The sequence below is a fragment of the Bos indicus genome, chromosome 10 (assembly GCF_029378745.1).
Source record: "Bos indicus isolate NIAB-ARS_2022 breed Sahiwal x Tharparkar chromosome 10, NIAB-ARS_B.indTharparkar_mat_pri_1.0, whole genome shotgun sequence".
NCBI lineage: Eukaryota > Metazoa > Chordata > Mammalia > Artiodactyla > Bovidae > Bos > Bos indicus.
Window position 1 is genome coordinate 22,194,705 of NC_091769.1, and position 21,935 is coordinate 22,216,639.

The window sequence follows — 21,935 nt, forward strand, 5'->3', positions numbered from 1 at the left end:
GGGCCTGGACCAGGGCAGCTCTGTGGGCTCATGGCTGAAGGGCGGCTACATTTCTTCTCATTCTCTCTGGATTGCACTTTAGTTGCACTCATTGATTAGTCTCTGAAATCCCCCAACACTTACTTGGTTTAACAGAGACCATAGTGCCTTTTCCAAAGATGAGCTGTCCTTGGCCGCTGCCAACATTCACACAGTCATATGGGACCTTACAATTACCAGTAGATGGGAAGGATTCAGGGGAAGACAGAATATGGGAGACCACTTGCCCTCTAGTGAAAGTCTCACTGCTTTGCAGCCTCAACTCCTAGTACCTTGGCAGGGATAGGACATGTCTCTAAAAATAACAGCTGGCTGTGCAGATAGATCTGAGCTTGATCTTAAACCCCCAGTTTTGCTCCCAGAACACTGAGTTCTGATGGCTGACTCATGCCTGAGACACGTGGAACAATCTCAAGGTCAGGCAGAGATATGCCATCTAGCACGGGGGTCAGAGAGTGGCTATTTTGGGGACTAGGGACCATGCCACTTTCATAGTTCTTACAAAGAATAACAACAACCATAAAATCCAATAAAAACCCAACAAAGGAGCTGACTGTGCTCCTCTTGAAGAGAAGGAGGGGTCTTCTTGAGGAAAACCTGATTTCTGAGTTGTTTGGTTTTTTAAATTTGGGTTTTGCATGTTATCATTAGCATTTTTATATATCCAGAGCCAAGGAAGAAACCAACGAAAATTTCTACTTCTTCGTGACCTAATTCTTAGGATTGCTAGAACTCATCAAGAAACAGACTCCAACCAGCTCAGGTACAAAGAAACTAGGTGCATCTACCCCCTTGGGAGCAGCAGGGTCCCAATCCTGCTAAATTGCACAGAACAGCACTGCCTTTCAGACTGACCCGCTTCCCTCACTTACTTGGTTTTACCGTCAGTCTGGTCCCTGCTCCAAAGCGTAGGTTGTTGTTATTATTGCCACAGCAGTACACCCTCTAACAAAAACCTCCCACAGAAAGCTTGCAGCCAGGCTCCCAGTGTGGCAGGGGCAGGGGGCAGAGGCACCAACTAAGACCACAACACAACTGTCCCATTCTCCTCTCTCACAGGAATGGGGCCATTTGTCATGCTACTAGGCTGTGCAAGTGGGCACTTCTCAGCGCACTGAGCACAGCTAATCCAGAACCCAAATTGGCACTCTGAGACATAGCATCAGCTCTCTAACAGGTTTCCAAATTAGGTATAAACCCATGCCACAAACAAATCATGCCCAAACACATGATGTGTCTTCAGGGACCACTGTATATGAGTTACTGCCTGGTGGCATGCTCCAGATTGTTGATAATTTGCATCTTAATTATGGGTTCAAAATACTCAAACTGCTCATCTATATAATTTCACGTTAATTATCATGTAGTTATTTCATAATTGGTAAATAATGAAACACGGCAGTGTGTTGGGGGAGAGAGAGGGTTGGTATTTCATCAGGTTTTCAGAGGATCGAGTGTCTTACTCCACCAAGCGTCTAGCCCAACAATTACTCTCAGAAGTTGAGTGTGTAGGACATTAAGCAAATTTCCTGAGAGTCACTCAAAAACAGTCATTAGAAGGTCACTTTAGCCCACTTCCTCCAGTTTGCACATGTCACCCTTGAAAAGTCATCTGGAAGAGCAGGGCTCTCTACTCTCTATTTGAGAACCCTTTTCATTCTGTTGCTCAGAGTGACATAATCCTGGTGATAAATTCCCAAACCTGCTGCTCCAAAGAAAACACACAGAGTAACAAAGACTGAAAGAGCTTCAAGTAGGGAGAAGTCTGTTTTCCCAGGTGGATAGGAAAGCCTCAGCAGTAGAAATAAAAACTAGCACAAATACTGATGGGAGGCTGGTGCCTTCAGTGAGACCACCTCCCACTGCAACAAAGGCAGGACTGTATCCAGCTAGGATATCCCCTCCAGAGCACTCCTGTTTCAGAGGTTTCCCTGGTAGGTCAGCAGTAAAGAATATGCTGGCCAATGCAGGAGATGGGGAAGACACGGGTTCGATCCCTGGGTCAGGCAGATCTCCTGGAGAAGGAAACAGCGACCCACTCTAGTATTCTTGTCTGGGAAATCCCATGGAGAGTGGAGCCTGGCAGCCTATAGTCCACAGGGTCCCAGAGTCGGACGTGACTGAGCGACTGTACACACACACACAGTTGTTACCTTAAGGTTCCTGTTACCTACCAAGGGTGACCTGAAGTCTCGTTCCAGTCCCAAATATGACTTTCCCGCCACTGCCCGTGTTACACTGTGAGATGCTCCATGACAGAAACCTGCTGCTGGTCTCCATCCTACACTCTGTTACTCAGAGCTCTCCCCATGGACAGGCTGCCCAGGCAAGCTCTTGGGGATCCCTTTTCATCCATCTCCCAAACTCTGCAGCGTTAACCCTAGGAGGGCGGTGGGGCTCTGGCCAGATACTACCTGCTGTGGCCCTCTTTGACCTCAATTCATCATGGAGTGCTGGCTAGCTGATGAAGACTGAGAAGTTGTCAAGTTCAACTCCCCAGATGCTGGGAATTAACTCCTTGTCCTTTCCCTTTCTGGGTTTTATGTTAATGAATCTCTCTTGTCAGAATTTGATGAGAGATGGGACTCAGAAAGCAAATGATTAATAACTGTTCTAACTTAAGGTCCCTAAGTCAGGCGGAGAAGAGGGCATGAAGACAGAAAAGAAGAAACGATCAAACTTCTATCCACACAGCCTTGTCCACAACACCCATGAGAGTCATTTTCATTGCAAAGGTGCTGATAACAAAACGGTCGCTGTATATTCATGCTTCAGTCCCAAAAGGTATCCTTTGTCTGCCAGAATCCAGAATCCCCAGTAATGGGGGTACACTCACAATAAGCAACCAGGACCCCCACCCCCCCAGACTATCCCCTTCCACATCTACACATCTCAAAAGTGCCTGTGGGCTTAGGACCTTGCTGATATGCCCATGGGACCAGAGGCTCATCAGCAAGGTCTGGGAATATTTCCATGCGGTCTGCATTAAGGTCCCCAGCTCTCAGGCACAAGCACTTACGGGGCTGGATGATGAGCTGAGTCCCTTTTCCAAAGATGAGTCTGTTACTTCCTCCTGTATTCACACCTCATGTCAACCCTTTACATAAATCTCTCTGCCAGAGACCCATGCCCTGAACCTCCAGAACTTCTAGCTACAGCTGCTCCAAAGCCCTCAAACATCAGGAACAGCTCACAGCCCTGCTGAAGCTGCTGGTCATTTCTTCCCCTCCCTGTTGCTGTTGTAAAAACTCAAAAAACACATAACGAGATAAGGGGACTGGAGATGAGGGCAGGGACTGCCAGCACATGGCTACCAACTGCACTGCTGTCGATTTCTTCATGAGAGAGACAAGGTCACAAAACACGCCCCTGTCACGTAGGAGAAGATGGGGAGGACAGAGGCCCTCAGCCACAGACATTTAAAGGGGCTATGGTTTGTACATCTGGCATGTAAAACAGGACAATGCAAAAATTATGCTAGAACAAATGATAGGAAGAGACATAAATGTTCCACTTTCCTCTCAGACTTACTGGGCCTCACTGCTAAACGCGTCCCGGTCCCAAAAGTCAGCCTGTCTCCGCTGCCACTCTTCTCACTGTTGTCAGCAGCTTTACAGAAACGGGGCAGACATCTGTCACGAGTGTCACCTCACCAACTTGTCTGGCTGGCTTTCTCCTGACACCGATCCCAAAGTGCCCTACAAACCAAGCAGTGTGCATCTTCCCTCACACCTCTCCAAGTCACAGGCTCAGGATGAATTTCTCAGCTCAAAACAACAGGCTAAGGTTTCTATCTGACAAGTCTAGACACCCAAACAGCAAGCAGTGCGGTCCTGCAGAGATGCTGACATTTAAAAAAAAATTTAAGTTCTATTTCAAACCTTAAAAAATTTAAGTTCTCTTTTAACATCAGTTAATTGGTGTGTTTAACTCTCTCAAAAGCAATGCACGGGAATTCTTTGAAAAATCAAAAAATTCTACAGTTTATAATAATATTAAGTTTATATAAAACCCCATGGTTACCTTTGGAGGAAACTAGGAAACCATTCAACATTCCCAAACTAGTAACTACAAGGAAAGAACCAAGTGTGTACTCTTGCATTTCTTATAACTGCATGGGAATTCTTAAGTGAATCACATTAATAAAGTGTTTGTGTTGCACTGAGATTTCACTTTATCTTCCTTAGAAACAAAAACTTCTAAACTCGAGTCTATTTGATTTGTTAGGAAACACAGGTTGGGATTAAGGTGGGCCAGAGCGCGTTTTATACTCACGAGGCTTGACTGTCAAAGTGGTTCCTGAGCCAAAGATCAGTGTGTTTCCAGAATTCACACAGCATCAAACTCCTCTACAAAAACAGCTTGTGGGTCTTAGCGTGTGGGGTGGCGTGGGAGTGAATGACTTGGTCTTGGAAACAGAACTCTTTCTCTCTGCGTGTAGGATGTGCTGGGTTTTGGCCAAGAAGCCAAAGATATTGGACTTATCACAGAAACTTCCAAATTTGACAAGTTCGATTGTGTATGGAGTTTCCCTTGTGTTTGCTCTTTGCTTCTTGGAGTAGGATAAATGCTATGACTTGACTCTTCTCTAGAAAGAACGAATGCTCCAAAGATTCAGTATTTCTTTTCTTCCAGTGCTTTTCTAACCCTCTAGCAGAATTTTCTTTCATCTCATTAATCCTAATCAGACTCCCCTGTTACAAATATTTCTACTCTGTTGTGATGTCCTCCAACTTCAAAACCCATAGCAACCACCAATCAGTAAAAATTTCTGGATGCATTGATTGGAAACAAACTCTTTGCAGCTGGCTTCCACATACAGTTTTTGAGTATTTGGGGCTCTGAGTTGATTTAGAACCACTCTGACTGTCCCCTGCTGGGGAAAGCACTTTTACTGAGTTGCTCTTGGTGGCACAGAGGAGAGTGACATTTTCACTGAGTGAGTTATGTTTTCACCTGGGGACAGTCCCCTCAACACTTCTGGCTACTGACCATCACTGCGTCCCCCCAGCTCAGCTCTCTCACTGTCTTGCTTTGTATCTCTCAGAGCTCCCTTTCCCTAGATACAGAGCAGAGAGAGTACCACTCCTCTACCTTCTCCAGACAGAGAAGAAAAAGGCTTTGAAGCCTAAAGGTGCTTTATCCAGCCTAGCTGGGAGGTGCTTTATAATGTAATTTTCACTACAATAGTCTGAGCCATCCAAGTCCTCAGTACTCTTGCCTTTAACTTCTAATGCAGGAAAAAGAGAAAAATATTCCTCTAGGTAACTGAGTGGTTAAGACAGTTGAGAAATCCAGACTTCGGCAGGTTCCATCTATCCAGTTCTTGCCCTTCCAGTATTTGCAAGGTTGTCTTTTGTAACAAAGTCTACATGTTCAGATTTTCCACCACTTTAAATTTTAGATGTAAGAAATTTATTTGACCCATGCTTTTCACATTACTGTACTCTGGTGTATATATCCAGGATTTATCTCATTCTTTCTCTCTCTCTCTCATTTATCAACTATCAACTATCTACCATCTCAGACATAGTTTTTTGTTTTTTTTTTTGCAGTTAATTCTGTGCCTTATCCACGCTGTAACTTACTAAATGCTCAAGAATTGGTGATGGACAGGAAAGCCTGGCCTGCTGCAGTCCGTGGGGTGGCAAAGAATCAGACATGACTGAGCGACTGAACTGTATTAAACTGAGATGTGCCGTCACACTGATAAACTCCACTGAGGGACCGCCCTCCTCCACATTTTCCAAGTTTAACCTTCCACTTGGGATCAGAGCTCATTGTTCTGCCCTACCTAAGGCATCAGTTCTTAGCACCTTCCCAAATACCTTCACCATCTGCAAAGAGAAACACATTGGACTAGCTTTGTAAAATTATACTCTCCAATGTTCTGTCTGCCTGCTTCTCTGGGTCTCATGGTTTGCTTGTCATTTTGATAGCCTACGTTTCAACCATTTCTTCCAAATGACTGCAGTACTCAAAGTTCAAATTATCATACAAGATAAAAGTGGAGATGCAGTTATTCTGTCTGAATTCTCTTCACATGTCACATTAGCACATGATGGCAGCAGCCAAAACAGAATTGTGAATCATATTTTCAGCTTTGAATTAAATATTCAAGACTGGAGTTCCCCCCAGAAAATCACATATTTGGCTGACACCCATCCCTACCATTTGTGAGAAAGGACAGGTAGAAATTCTTCTAAGCCTGCTCTATCGAGTGTGACCTCCAGAATCTCACATAGGTGACCTAAAAATTAAAGAATAGCTGATTTCCTGACCAAGAATGAAGTACTTACTGGCTGTGATGGTGAGTCTAGTTCCTGTTCCAAAGTTTAATTGACCGCCTTGGTAGTTAGACACACAGTGTTCTAAGTCATTACAAAAACCAAGGCTCCGAGCTCTCCAAACCCTACTGTGCAGCCCCCATTTCTTCTGAACCCCCTTCTCCCAATACTTCACCATCAAAGCTGTCAGTGACCCCTCCATACCATTTCCTGCTGGACCAGCTGAGAGAAAGTGGAAAAAAGGCTATAATTAGGAGAGGCTTGACATGTGAGAATTGTTTTGATTTTTCTGCCAAATTTTCTTCAGAGAGAGGACTAGACATCCCCTTTCTCTCTCCAGGTGCCATCAGTGAATCCCTCAGGTCTAAACATAGGATGAGTCTGGACAGCCTGCCATCTTTCTCATCCTTTCATACCATTCCATATTTCAGTTTTCTCTGAAGTCGCCTCTTTCCCCTCCTTTAGCCTCTGGGCCATTTTCTTTCAGTTGAAACTTGTCCCCCAGTCTCTGCTCCTGTGGCCTGTGCCGTGACTGGCCATGCTTCTCTGGTCAGTGCAGGTGTGAGGGGCCAGCTGGTGGGGGTGGCCCGGCTGCAGGGGACACTGTCCCCCTCCTCCCAGGGGTGTCCAGGTGAGGGTTTATGTTCCCAAGCATGACTCACTCTTGGGGGTGGAGGGGGAGGGACTCTGCTCTGTTCCAGATAAAATTCTATCTAGTTTAGAGAATTAGGACAGGGAAGCCTGGCTTGCTGCAGTCCACGGGGTCCCAAAGAGTTGGACACGACTGAGCGACTGAACTGAACTGAGTTTAGAGAAACAGAGTAGCAGAACTTGATGATTTCTTTCTGGAAATTAAAGGGTTTGCTCAACACAATAGGGATGGAAATTTTTCTTTGACTTACTTGGAATGACTGTCAAACTTGTCCCTCTCCCAAAATAGTTCTGGCCGTAGCTGTTCCACTGTGATAGGAAGCTCAACAAAAACCAGGCAGAACACAGAGCTGGTGCAGACACCTGGAGGCCCACCCGACAGAAAGACAGACAGACAGACAGACAGACAATCTCTTGTCCTGTGCAGGCTCAGGGACCAGGGCATTAATGGAAAGGAGCTTCAGGGCTTAGAGCAGCTGTGACCATGAGGAGTGGTTGGAGGGACCGAGTCCTTCTGAGTGGGGGTTAAAGGGAAGGTTCAAGTGCTTTGTGGGCTGCTCGCTGTCTAGTTAAAGTTGTGGGCCCATTTGTTTTATGCATGGACATTTAAAACATTCTTTTTCTTTGAAGATTTAATTTCTCTCCTGATGATCACATGATTCTGAAGCTCATTCTCATTAGGTCTCTTTATTACATCTTTTAACTCTGGGAAGGATTTTATTTCTTTGGGAAATTTTTGGAACAATTTCTTTTCTTGGAATTAACCCAGATGAAGCTCTGACCACTTGCTTTTTTCCAACCTACCTCACTTCCCTAACAGCCTATTACAGTGTCCATTGTTCACCCACCTGATCTTGTACCCCATGAGCAAGGAGAGGGTAGAGTGAGGAGAACACAGGTTAGTGACTTGTTTTTCAAATTGCCATGTTCAGGTCCAAGGTCTCTACGATACCTTTTAGGCACTAAACCCATATCTGCCATTCTTTGACCTCCTTTTCTGATCACAGTGAATACATCTGGATTCCCTTAGCTTTGTGTTTTCAACAACCATGCCACCAGCACAGTCATCTGAGCCCCATGCCTGTGGTAATTATCCCCGCCACCCTCCACAGGCAGAGTCACAGGCAAACTTACTTGGAATGACTGATAAGCTCGTCCCTTGCCCAAACATCAACTTGTAGGAGTTGTCACACAGCCATCGAACACTTTGCAATAACTGACAGGTGACTCTGTGATCTCAGACCCCAGTCTTTCTTGACGCCACTTCAAAAGGCATCTCAGGTAACTTCAGATGAGATATGGGGCCACAGTTAGGTCAGATTCTTTGGGGGATGGTAGAAAACTTGCTAGGAACATGTGCTTCTTCACCTTGGGGTCATTGCAACTTCTGACATGCTGATGATTTTAAAAACATCAGTGAGTTCTCTTGTCGTCTTCTCCCTTCTCTGTCCTCACACATCACACCATGTCCCCATCTGCATCTCATTTCCATCTCTAAGCCCTGGTTTGGTGACACCAGGTCCTCAGGCACCACTGATCTGCCTTCCCCAAGATAGCATATATTCATAGGCTGCCATGATTAAAGGACTGGAAATGCCAGCCTCTCAGAAGCTGAGACCTGGGCGCCTCGCTCTTGATCACTGGTCAATATGTTGTCCTCATTTGTCTGGCTAATGAAGAGCTGACCTTTCTAAGTGGATGCTTTTTTTGCTGAAATGACAACTGCCAAAGAGCTAACAACAAAAGCAGAGCTCCGAAGGCGGTGTTGCCCTTTCAGACCCCTTTGGCATATTTCAGTCAAAGGGTTCCCAGGCTCAAATGTCATCCTCTCAGTTTCAGCTCCCACAATACTAGGCTTGGAGAAATTCAACAAAAATTGGGGAATATTGGTCCAACCTGCCCCCTGTTCAGTAGACCTAGGCTCTTCTTGGAGGCATCTTGCACATTCAAGATGGTCATAACAATCCAAGATTCAGTTTTAGAGTGGCACTTCTAGTGCCACATCCACCTGGTGTGAATTGACGCTGCCCCTCAGTAGAGCAGATAGAGACCATGATATCAGAAAACCCCAACCCTCCATCCCCACTCCTGTCTCCATCACACAGAGTAGGGACCATGCTGTCTGCCTGGTCGACTATGCCTGCATAAAGACACAGATCTGGATTCTCATCCCTTTAGCATCAGAAGACTTTGCCCTCAGTGGAAAGCCTGGGAAAACAGTGCCTGCAACACAGAGTGATGCCACCCTTCTCTGTGACACCCTCCTCCCCATCTCAGTCTTATCATGCTGCTGTTAAAGACATATTCCTACATTTTAATATTTTAACATTTCCCCCTTCCTATAGCTCATTCCTTCCATTTATGTTTCTGAGCACCCACGGGACTCCAGCCTCCGTGATCTGTTTCCACTGGACTCCATTAGCATCCTTGCAAGAAAGGAACAAAAGTCCTAAAATGCAAGACTACCTGGGGGACACTGTGAGTTTGGGTCTTTCTGGCTTCTTGGCTTCACGGTTAGTCAAGTTCTTTCTTTTTCTAACTCAGAGCTGCCGTGCTACTCCCTGCAGTGGAGAGTTTTACAACGACTGACAGAAGGAACTTTATGAATCTTAAAAAAACAGAGTTTCTCACTCTTCCCAGCGGGGAACAGCAGCAAACACACCAAAGCCAAATCTTCCTATCTGCTCTAATTATCAGCAAGGATACAAGTCACCACGAGGAGAAAGGTATTAAGCCTGGTATCTGAAACTCTTTGGAATTAATTGTAATCCCTTGCCTGGTGGTTTCAGTGATAGGAACAGTGGATATGTGTGTTTTCCCACCCCTTTCCCCCCTCTCCTCTCTTTTTGTAGTTTTGCATCTAGAGAAGCCATAGGAGACATGCAGGGAACATAGAGGGATTTGAAATAAGACCCTAGATTCCCATTCAGTTTTCATTTTTTCCCTCTCTGCTTTCATTTGAAACTCATTCTGAACTGAATGCCTCAGACTTATTCAACCTCTGCTCTCAATTATCCCTCTCCACTGTAGATGATACCAGCGAAAATGGCCTCGGCTGCATCAAGAAGAATTTAAGGTTGATATAAGGAAGAACTTTCTGATGAGGAATGGTACTAACGGTTAGAATGGGTTACTCAGGGGAATCGATTGGAAAAGGGACACCCTCACCCCCAAAGTTGGGCATCATGTCTAGAGAAGGCTCTGACAGCAGCAGACTATTTTCTATCTTTCCAAGGTCAAGGTCAGCTTTATTCCACAGCAGTGGGATAGACCCAGAGTCTCAAAGGGTTAGACCCAAAGACTCAGGGTCCAAAATGGAATCTATGAATGCTGAGATTAAAGAAGAGACAGGACCCTGGAGGCTACTGGTCAATGTCAAGCAAGATCTGGTTTCCAGGCAACACACATTTCTCTCAAAACTAACACCAGGGCTGAAATCCCAGAATTCCCAGTATGTTTCTGTGTCCTGTTACACTTACTTGGATGGACAGTCAAAGTGGTTCCTTGTCCGAACATCAGCTTCCCATAGGCACTACCACCAGTATTTACACTGCAATGGAAGCCTTTACAAGAACCCTGGGGGCACCCCCACGGCTCACAGACAACTTCCTCTTTAACTCCTTTGGGTTAGAAGAGACTCACCCAAAGGGGTCCGAACCTGTGAGGCTGAGATTCTTCCCACCTAAGCTCAGAGAACCATTTGCACGTCTGGTCCTGGGACGCTGACCTCCTGTATCCCTCCCACCCCCCGGTGGGGCTGTGTTTTGTCTCTGTCCATTTCCTCTGGTTTCCATCCTGAGGCTTACTGATTTCTCATGTTCAGCATTTCTCTTTCTAAAGGTCTCATTTCCATTTTACAGCATCATTTTCAGGACAATTCCTCTGATCAGTTTTCAAGACATGTCCTCCCCTCCCTTCGAGGTGTCACACATTTCTGATGACAATGAATTGATTGCAAGGAGACAGGAGGAGAGTGTTCAGCTTTCTGGAGGCTGACTAGAATTTGATGAGGTTTAGGCTCCAGCCTCAGGAAACACCATCTCCTGAGCTTCCCTTCATGCCCCAGCATAAGGAATGAAAATAATGGGCACATTTGACTGAACTTCAGTTGGTCTTGAACCTGAATTACTCATTACTGAGAGCAATATCTCACAGGAAGTTTACATCTGAGCTTTGTTATGTGATCAAGCATCCCGGGGGCTCTTTTGAATTTAGAAAAGAAAGACCTTTGTCTTGGGAAATCCACAATCAGAGACAAACCGGGACAACTGGTCACCCTGTAGGCTCATCTGCGGTGTCCTGACCTCTGAGCAGCCCAGTAGCCATAATGGGAGAATTAGTTGAGGCCTCTCTTAGGGTTGCTCGGAGTTTACTTGGAGTTACTCTGTGTTTACTTGGAGTTGCTGTAAATTGCATCCTTTGATCAAACACAGCTTCCACTGCTGACAGTCACAACCATAGGAAGCCCTGGGGTCTCCTTGGCTGTGTCTGGTGGATGCCACAGACCATGTGAGGAGCCAAATTCAGGCAACCTCATTATTTGGCACATTGTGATCAAGCCCTGTCCCCAACGAAGATGAAACACAAATATTTTAGCTCCTTATCTGCATTCAACTTTTAAACTCTTCAACTGTTTGACTGAATTTGTGCTACTCTCTCTAGTCATCTCTTCAAGCAACCACTTATTAACAAAGTGTCAACATGAAGCATGAAGTGGGAGAGAGGAAAAAAAGGCTATTATTTAGCAAAGAAGAAGTGACATCTGCTTTAAGGACAGCAGTCAGGGATTCAAATGACCCTCTCATCTCTTCCTGCTTCCTAGCATCACAGTTTACAGAGCTCCCCACACCAATACTTCAGCCGCTGAAATTTCAGAACCTAAGCAAAACTAGATGCCTACTCTCAGTGAAAGTTCTCCAGCAGACGGTGCCAAAGTGTCGCTATAGCAATAATCTCTGTCCTCTGCTGATTGAAGGAAAATAGTATTTAAGGTCCCTTGGACTCCAGCCTTGCCTTGGTAGCCCTTGTAGAAGACGAGTCCATTGTATGGAAAATTTGGCCTACAATTACTGTCTGGAGCTCTGGAAAAATGCTCGCCCTGCACAGGTATTTTCTTTGCAAGGTGAGGCTGTCTGCTTCTACATTTTACTGTGTAGGGGTTACGGCTCTCATTTTCCTGAAGTGGCCCACCAAGTACTGAGAGGAACTCTCAGCTTCTCTGTGCATTCTAGAACACCCACCATAGAGCTCTCCCTAGTGTTTCCAGTGAGACCCCAAAGATGAAACCAGTCTGGTCCCCAGTTTTGGCTGCCCACCCTCTGAAAAGTGATGTCCTTGAATCTCCCAGTGAATCCCCTTGAAGCTTTAATTAGCTAGGATCTCAGAGACTACTGAGTGCATGGGATTCTACCTTATTCACTGTTTCTGTTGTTGCAGACGTGTGCTGGTTTTGCCCCTGCTGAGCAAGGCACTTCTGCCTGTGACAGCTTCACCACTGAGCTAACCACACTGACTGTTTTTCAGGCAGGACCTAGCCCAGAACATTCCAAGCTGGCTGTTATCAGGGCCGCAATAACTCCTTTAGCACTGCATGCACTGCATCACTTAGGCATTTACCCCCCCCCACCCTCCCCAGCCAGTTTTGCAAGAGCTTCACCTGGGCTGTATTTTGTAGTATGCCTCTCCCAGTGCTGTATCCTCTCCTAATCATAGAAAGCAGAATTGAATAAACAAAACTCAGCAATCAGGGAGCTTAGCTTATGTCAAAAGGAGACTGGGAGTGCTTTCAACATGTTTTTCCTATTTACCCAAATTTTATAACAAGTTAGTCTTCCCGGCATTAGTTTATAAGCACCACTCGCTGAAGCCACCAGAAACATAGATTCTCAAGGAATACCAAGAGCTACCGCAGTTGCTTAGTATTTTATATATATAGCATTTAAAACTTTCCCAAGTATTTAACACATGTTATTACCCTTATGAACATGTGGGTGCATATATGAAGGAGAGAATGTACTGCTGTATTCTCATGATTCAGAGGACAAATGAATTTTTGCCCCCCTCGTGGGTTGAGCTAAGTCAAATGGTGATTTAATCAATAATTTTGGTAACAGAGGGAAAAGATGGGTTAAAAGCTGAGTTAATCTGACAGTTCCACTCACAGAGACCTCAGTTACTGGACTGGAGATGGAGTATAGTTCTTTAAGAGAGAGAAAATGAAGATAAAAGAAGAAAAGAAATCTGTCTGTAGAATTTCCAGTATTCATTAATGAAATCTCTGGGTCTCATTATTTCAGGAGATAAATTTAGGGGAGTTTTAGTATCTACATCAGGAAGATTTATATTTGGTCTACTGAATTTGCATAGTCACAATATGCCAATTTCCTCTCTATCTTTTTGGCAAACATTTCCTGGCTTTAGCTGAATCCCTCAGGATCCTGTATTCAATTTTTCTCCCTGTACCAGCAATCTCATTGAAGATGGATGATAGGAATGTTTTTGGCCGAAGGTAATTTAGTCTTTGTACAACGGAGTTTTAATCTCTCTGATGGGGCCCATATCTTCCCAACACAAGCATCAGATTTAGAAATTAACCTGGAATGTTTTGGGCGGGGCGGGGGGGGGGACAAGTAATTTAAATCAGAAGAAAGACATGTTTTGAAACTCTCCCACTCCCCACCGGGCCCTTCAGACTTACTTGGATTCACAATTAAGAGAGTGCCTTTTCCAAATGTCTGTTTATAGTTGCTAGTTCCACTAGTCTCACAGTCAGGGGAGGCTTTACAAAAACACTAACAGGACCAGCTCTTTGCAGCAGGGCCCTGGGGGTCAATGTAGTCTCGATCCTACAACATGACTTGTGGGTTATTTAACAACATGCCCCCAAATTGGTTGCTGCAGGTGGGAGCTGGGCTTCCAGAAGGCAATGGAGGCTTGATAAATATATATGTTATTTATTAAAAATTAAAATTTTTTTTCATTTTTTGTCTGAGCTGCCACCTTAGTTTGGATAAACCAATCTTTTTTTCTTCTTCCCCCATTGTCTACCCCGGTTGGCACTCACACAGTCTCTATTTTATTATACTTCAAGGCTAACTGTTTCTCTGTTTTTTGGAAATTGTTCACATCAGAGCCCCAGATTCTGGTTTACTGGAAACACATGGCAGAAGGGGAAGAGAGTGAAGGAATTTTACAGGGACGTGTTCAAAGGTACGAGTTTGAGGGCTTTTTGGTCTTTCCTGATCTGCTTCCTTATAATGGACCAGTGCCTGTCCAGGAGAGCCTGCGGAATGTGGTCTAGAGAGGACAAAACTGTCAGGGGCCCCATGTGGCTTCATCCTTCCATACTCACTGGGGTTGATGGTCAGCCTGGTTCCTCGCCCGAATACCAGCTTCTGGCCTGCACCTCTGAGTCACACCCCAGCAAAGAGCTTTACACAAACTGTATGCAAGGCCCCTGTCTCCCCACAAGAGCCCTCTCTCTCCCCTGAAGAGGAGCCTGCTGGGCCCTCAGTGCCTCAGCCTGCTGGGCCCTGAGTCTCACAAACCAGAGAGCTTTAGGACAGTGTCTCTTTGCTGTCCTTTGCCTCCTTGTCAATGTCCCCTTTAGCGGTTATAGGCATGTACCAGAGTTTTGTTCTCCCTGTCAGTCAAATATTTAACATCTTTATTTCCACTTCATAGAATTTTAACTTAAAAAAAAAAAAAAATCCTTCAGGCTTTACAGAGCTCTCCCTAAAATCAGCTGGATTAAAAGAATCTTTCAAGTCAGAATAAACAAGGTCTCCTGAGTGAAGTTAAGCTGGCTTCTCCATTGAAACTGGTAGTTTGAATCCTAGGGTCTGCTCGTCTGGGACCTGATCCATAGGCTAAGACAGGAAAGGTTAGAAGTCAAGGTAGAAAAATCCAAGGGAAATCCTGGCCTGTGAGCCCTTCTTGTCTTCACACCCTTATTTGCACTTATTTTTGGACTTATTCTCTTCTCCTCTCCAACTGGGACATTGCTATCTTTTGTCACCAACAGGGAGCCCTGCTCAGCATCAGTTCTAGAAGGCTCCCACCCACACACCCTGAACTCTGAAAACAGACATCATTTCTTTCTTCTGCTTGGGGAAATTTGATTGAAAAACAATTTCTGATTTTGCAAAGTGAAAAGGATTAGGAGAAAATCTGTTTGCTTCTGTTTTCTTTCTCCACCCCCCTCCTCTTCAGCAGTTTTAAACTATTCATAGATACAACCCCTTTAGGGTTAGAGAAATGTGGTAAGTTTCTAGTCTCATCATCTTTTCTTCTTGCTATCTATTTACTGCAGTCCTATATTTACAATCTAAATTTGCATTTCATTTCCATTTGCTGAATCTTCTAATGCACTTTTTCTATTACTTCCAGAACACCATGTGCAATGATAAACTCTATTGAAATGAACCAATTCAGGAGTTTTTAGGGCCGGAGGCTGACATTTCTCTCTTCTGAAAACAGGTCTGGGGGTGAACACGTTATTATTACTCTTCTAGGCAAGCCCAAGATAGGGGCAGTGCAGCCATCTGAGCAACTCAGCTTGTGGGGCTGATGTCTAAATAACCATCTACTGAACGTTGCTCCTTGGGATTAATTTGAGTTTTCTTCTTAATCTAGTTCCCAAATGTCAGCTTCCCATCTTTTTAGCTCTTAGAATCTCTCTGACAGGCAAAGCTTAAGGTAAATCTCATAGATGTTTTCTGAATCTCAACCAATATTTCATCTCTGTACATATTACAAATAAAGAACCAAAAGAAGGATGAATATAACACCTCTGGGAGAAAATTTATGACAGTTCTCTGGGAGAGATGAGAATTATAAATAAAAATGGACTAGCATGTGCTTTTTCTGATTATCATTTCCAGTGTCTGGGGGACTCTAAATATCCAACCCAATTTGGAAACATGGCAGCCAACTGGTCCACGTTTTGAGCTCTAGTTAGCAGTTGGACACACAGGTCAGCATGGAAATATTTTTTATTCTTATGCTGTTTTAGGCATAAGGGACTTCAGGAAGGTCATCTGGAACTAACATAATGCTCACTAGGACCTCCTGATTCTAGCCTTTCTAATGTGGACACTAATTTGGTCATGAAAGTGGAAGTTTTACTTTGAGATATCCATTGGGTAGTTGGCATCTCTTATGAATTGTAAGCAAAAGTTAAAACCCAAACAATTGTCTGGAATGAGCTTCTATTGCAGTAGATAGAAATTCCCTCATGGAGCAAAATTTCAGCTACAGTCAAGTTAATTAATTAGATTTGTTTTGAGAGTGGTAAGTAGCACTCAAAAATCTCCCTCTGAATATTGCAAGGGAGTTGTTATGTTGGGTTAGGAACTCCTTCCCTCACACTTCGAAGGGCACAGAAATGAGTGGGTATTCAAAGGGGCTTCTCTGCTGAGCTCAGCCAAGGCGAGAATGAAAAAGTTCCAGTTAGAAGCATCGTGGTTAACAGCATCCTGGGGCATGTTTTCAGAAGTTCGTGATCTGTTTTGAGTATTTGCTTTCAATCTTAGCACTTCCCTAAATATCAGCTTGAGATTAATGTCAGCACCAGAAAATCCTACATGGTTTTACCCAACTGGTGTGGCTCCAAGAATTTGAGAATAATCGGGATTAAGCAATTTCTTTCCTAATTTCTCCAACATGGAGGCCTTAGGAAGGCAAGTATCGCACCTGAGATATGAGAATGAGAGTGGTCATTCAGCCATTTATATCAACAGGCGCATCTCACTGTCTTCTTTTGAGTCAGGTTGCATTGCACACCCTACACTGCTTTCGTCTAATAGATCCTTTCTTCCTAACTGCTTTCTGCCCTACACACTACAACTTTAGTTCAGATTTCATTTGTCAGAGACACATCTCCAATAACAACCAAAACCAGCATAACATGTCCAAGGGCTTAAAGGTATAGAAGAAACAGCCCTAAAGAGTCTCCATATGAGGCTGCCCTCATTAGCATCTCGCCAGAAAGACTGGTGACACCAGGTCCCCAAAGATGCTAATAGCTCAGTGAGTAACTCCGTGATCTTTCACAGAATTTCTAAGAGTGAAGGCTTATGTTTAGAAACAAATCATCTTTTAAACATACCTGGTCTAACATTCAGGATTGTTCCTTTTCCAAATGTCAGCTTATTACTGGAGTATCACACAATGACACGAGACTCTACAAAAACTCCCTTTACTACCTATTTAAATGTTCACTTATCACCCAAGAATTCTCTTGATAAAACCAGCTTTATGATGAGGGCCTGGTGGTAGAGTTTATGGACTGTCTGGGCCCTTCTTTTTCCTTGCGTTATTGTCACTTAGTTGGAAATGTGCCAACATCCCCCCACAGCCTGCCTGCTCTGGTAAAACAGGAGTAGGAACTGCCTCCCACATTTTACAGAGGGAGAGAATAGAGGCCCTGCGAGTTAACTGATTTTCTCTTAGTCTCATGGAAAATTCCACCAGTTATAATACGAAATTAAACTTTCTAACAGTCTGAATCCTTAGTTTAAATGCTCCACTAGCAGTCTCACTCTGGTCTATTAGATAAAATAGCAAGTGAGGGTAAACAGCAGAGTATCGCATAAGGTAGGTATATATCATTGGTTGTTTCAATTGGAATCCATCAATGGGGCTGCCATGATTTGGACTTGAGTATAAAACAGAGTGGGAAATTTAAGAATCAGGGTTCCAGAGAGAAATCTGGAAGCATTAGTTACTCAAACTTACGTGGGTTTACTGTCAGTTTCGTTCCCTTTCCAAAGAGGAGTCTTTCAGATCCGCCCTGAGTTACACCCCCATAGACTGCTTTACAAATACCGCCAAGACCCTTCCACCAGGTGCTGGGGGCCGGGGCTCCTCCGTCTCTCCCAAAGGAAGCACAAAGGTGGAAATACAATGTTGTGTGACCACGAAACTGTATAGTTGTTCCTGAGAAGGGGGAGGAGCTAAGGAAACACTTTAATCCATCTTTACCTAACATTAGATTGTTGCCATTAATGAATTAATTAACCTAGCTGGTTAGCAGTTGTAATGATTTTGAAATAGCTCAGTTTTGGGGTCAGAGAGACTTGGGTTTGGAATCAAGGGCAAGTTCCTTAACCTGCTGCACCCCACTTTCCCTGTCTGTAAAGTGGGGAGAAAAGTGGGGAGAATGGTGCAGCATGGTGATGTTGTTATAAGGACTAGGATCTGTATGTGGGTTGCACTGGCCCTGCTGCTCAATCTCTGGCTTGCTTAGCTGAGAGCACAATTCTCTAGGGATTGTTTTAGCAACTTTAGAGACCAAAGCATCAGTGATTTTCCCCCAAAACATAATCCACTCCCCCACTAGTAAACACTAAATTCTGAAATCTGAGTTCCAAGAATTAAACTCTAGGCCCTCTTTCTCACTCAATCAATTTGAACACGTTATTCAACCTCTCTCTGAGCTTCCAAAAGAATATAAAATATACTTCACTCTGTATAATAGGCTCCAGTTTCATCCACCTCATTAGAACTGATTCAAATGTATTCTTTTTAATGGCTGAGTAATACTCCATTGTAAATACAGTATTCTAACGCATATATATGGAATTTAGAAAGATGGTAACAATAACCCTGTGTATGAGACAGCAAAAGAGACACTGATGTATAGAACAGTCTTATGGACTCTGTGGGAGAGGGAGAGGGTGGGAAGATTTGGGAGAATGACATTGTAACATGTAAAATATCATGTAAGAAACGAGTTGCCAGTCCAGGTTCGATGCACGATATTGGATGCTTGGGGCTGGTGCACTGGGACGACCCAGAGGGATGGTATGGGGAGGGAGGAGGGAGGAGGGTTCAGGATGGGGAACACATGTATACCTGTGGTGGATTCATTTTGATGTTTGGCAAAACTAATACAATTATGTAAAGTTTAAAAATAAAATAAAATTAAAACCAAAAAAAAAAAAAAAGGCAAAACGAAGTGTAACGGAAGGAAAAAAAAAAAAATAAAAATAGAAAAAAAAAAAAAAAAAAAAGAATATAAAATATAAAAATGAAAGAAGTTCTCTTCTATGAAATGATGATAATAATAACACTTAACCCACATAGCCGGTATAAAGATTGGCTATGATAATGGATAGAAAACATGCAGCCCATTGCCTAGCACATAGTAAGCAATTAAAAATCATCATTATTTTCCTCCCCAGAAGCCAAACACACCGGCAGTGATGCTCTTTTCACAATGCCCTAAAAATCTCCAAGTCCTTGAGTACTTCTCTTCTTCTAATTTGTAAACCAGCAGGGCTATAAGGGTAACAGAAGAACTACTCAGCAGTTTGATGAGGAGGGTAAGGGATTTTGTGAGAATTTAGCAAAAGCTGTATTTAGCTGCATGGGTGCACCTTCATAACTGGACCATCTTGGAGGATATGGCGAGGCTATCATTTAGCCAGGCAGAACTTGCATATGAGCAGAGATTGGCCAAGAAGTCACATACCCATGAATTGCTGTAAAAGGGTCTCATACCATTTTCAAGAAGAGGGTTCAGTGCTTTCTCCACTTACCAAGTTGCACTGTGAGCTGAGTCCCTTTCCCAAATATCATCTTAGAGCCACTGGTTTGTTGAACACAATGCTTCGAGGCTTTGCAAAAACCAGAGGGGTCAACTCAGGGAGCCCAACTTTGCTGAGCTTCCCAAGAATTAAAATTTTCCTTCAACCTCCAAGCTTTTCAGACAGGATAAGTGATGGTATCTTTCTTGGTGGTAGGCCAGAGCTTCAGGGCTGAGAGATATGTCCAGAGATATGATTGCTACTTTAAGACACAGGAAGGCTCAGCAAGCCGATTCTCTATACACATCTGTGGTCCAGAGTAATTGCATAGCTGATGCAATTTATCATAGAATATAAAATCCCACTGGGAGAGAAATTAGTGCTGCAGAATTTATAGATAGTGTTTGATGGTCACAGTCAATTGTCTGAAGACAAGACCAGCGTTTTCATTTGCACTTTTTTGCATCCCTGCCTCCATTTGCAGATGGCTGAACATTTCCCCTAAGATCAAGTTTAGCTGTTTCAACTTTAGTCAACTTTCCCCCACAAAACAGGCATGTGATGATTTTATCTCTTCTTAGAACCCTGGGGTTCTGTTCTGAGCTCACTAAATCTTGGAAAAAGAATGTTTGGGGTGCAAATAAACTTGCTTAGTCAAGAACCATGATGTTTTCTTTTTCTTGGGTCTGGCCTGGTCACAGCTGTGAGGTATCTTGGCTTAGTCCCAGGCCAGGCTCAGCTGTGTGACCTTGAGCAAGTTCACAAACCTCTCTGAGTTTCACTGTCCTCATTTGCAAAATTAAAGAAGTGAGTTAGGTAGTCTTTCAGGACTTTCTGAGCTGTTACTCTTTGATTTGATTCTCTGGACCTAATCTATCCCAAAATACTGTGCAAATCTATTCCCCCCAACCTCCCAGAGTGTCTAGTCCTCCTCCCCATTTCCTAAACAAAATAAAACAAATAAGCAGAGAAAAGAAAAGTAGGTCTCTACTTATCACACAGGGAAATAGAGTTTTTCGAGCCTACCATCTGCCTTAACATTAGATCTCTTTAGAAGTTTGAAGTCAGAATTTTGGAACCAAATCCTCAGGGAAAACTGTTCTTTCTTTGGAGCTTTCAGATAATTCAAAAACCAAACCAAATAAACTGACACCTTTGGTTTAAAGCTACTACTTACTAAGTTTCACTCTCACTTGAGTCCCGGTTCCGAATGTAAATTGCCTTGCTTCCCACAGGAGCAGACACCTTTACATAAACTACAGGCTCTTGCTTATCCACAGGAAAGGTGATTCGATATTTATAGTCTTTTCCCAATGGATAAGGAAGTTCATCATCTAGCCACCAGTGCCAGCTCTCTGGTTGCTAGGTGTTAGATGCTGAGGGGGGTTTTGCTAACACTAAAGGTACTCACCCAGGCTTACAATTAACTGAGTCCCTTTCCCAAAGGTGAATTTCTCAGTGCTCTTTACACAGTGCCTGGGCCCTTTACCAAAAGTTCCTCTTAGTGCCGGGCTGTGACTTCCTCTTCTCAGATGTAGCCTGTCTCTGGGGTGATTAGGGGGCCCCCTTGGTGAGCAAGGTCACTTAGGGTTGTCCTGCAGCCCAGGACTCAGGCCAGGAGGACACCAGGACCAGTCATGTTGGGGTCCAGAATTCTCTGGCCTCCTGGGCAGCTGAGACTCCTGTATCCTGAACGTCTTGTAGGCTATTTCTTATTCCCATCTTGTACAGATCTATAAAAATCATAACTGCCTGGTGGTTCACCATTGGTTCTGACCTACAACAGGAAAGGAGACCCCTGTGGGCATCAAGTATATGCGGGATGTCAGGTCCCCTTTTTCATTGTTGGAAAGACAAAAGGTACCACTTCTTCCTATGTTGACTGTGAGCCTAATTTCAGAAACCTATTATTCTTGGAAAGCTTTCCCCCCATATATTTAATAGATCAAGAAAACCTACAGTTGGGGAGAAACTGGCCCTACAAAATGATGAAATGTGTGCTAAAAGCCAATTATAAAATGCCATTTTTGATATCTTGTGTTTTAGATTACCCATGCTCTTGTGTACATATTTTATCCCCACTGAAGATAAGCTACTTACCCAGGGCCACAGTTAACCGTATCTGGGTCTCAAAGGCAAATCCGTTGTCATTGTTCATCCTCTGACAAAACCCTTCCTCCCTTAGAGCAATGAAACTGCTTCCTCCAAAACTGGCCCAGGTGATCCCTGGGGAAAACTGTGGGCACTTAATAAATATTTGGTAAATTGAATTGTAGTAATCATTCATCTTTTGTTCCTCTTCCTCAAAGAACACTTGAATATCTCTCTGACAATTTTCAGATGAAAAAAAATTAATCCTGCCAGACAGATAGTACATACTGAGTTTCAAGATTCCTCTAGTCTTGGTTCCAAAATGTCAGTTTCCTAT

The 21,935-nt window shown here is 43.8% G+C and overlaps 1 gene segment (V, D, J or C); it reads right to left on the reverse strand.

Moving 5' to 3' along the window:
• The window catches only part of LOC109564828 (T cell receptor alpha chain constant-like), a 76,360-nt gene extending 54,461 nt beyond the window's left edge, over positions 1 to 21,899 (reverse strand). The window contains 1 exon segment of the C gene segment in view: positions 21,608 to 21,899. Coding sequence covers positions 21,608 to 21,884 — 277 coding nt within the window.
• Between the last annotated feature and the right edge of the window lie 36 nt (positions 21,900 to 21,935).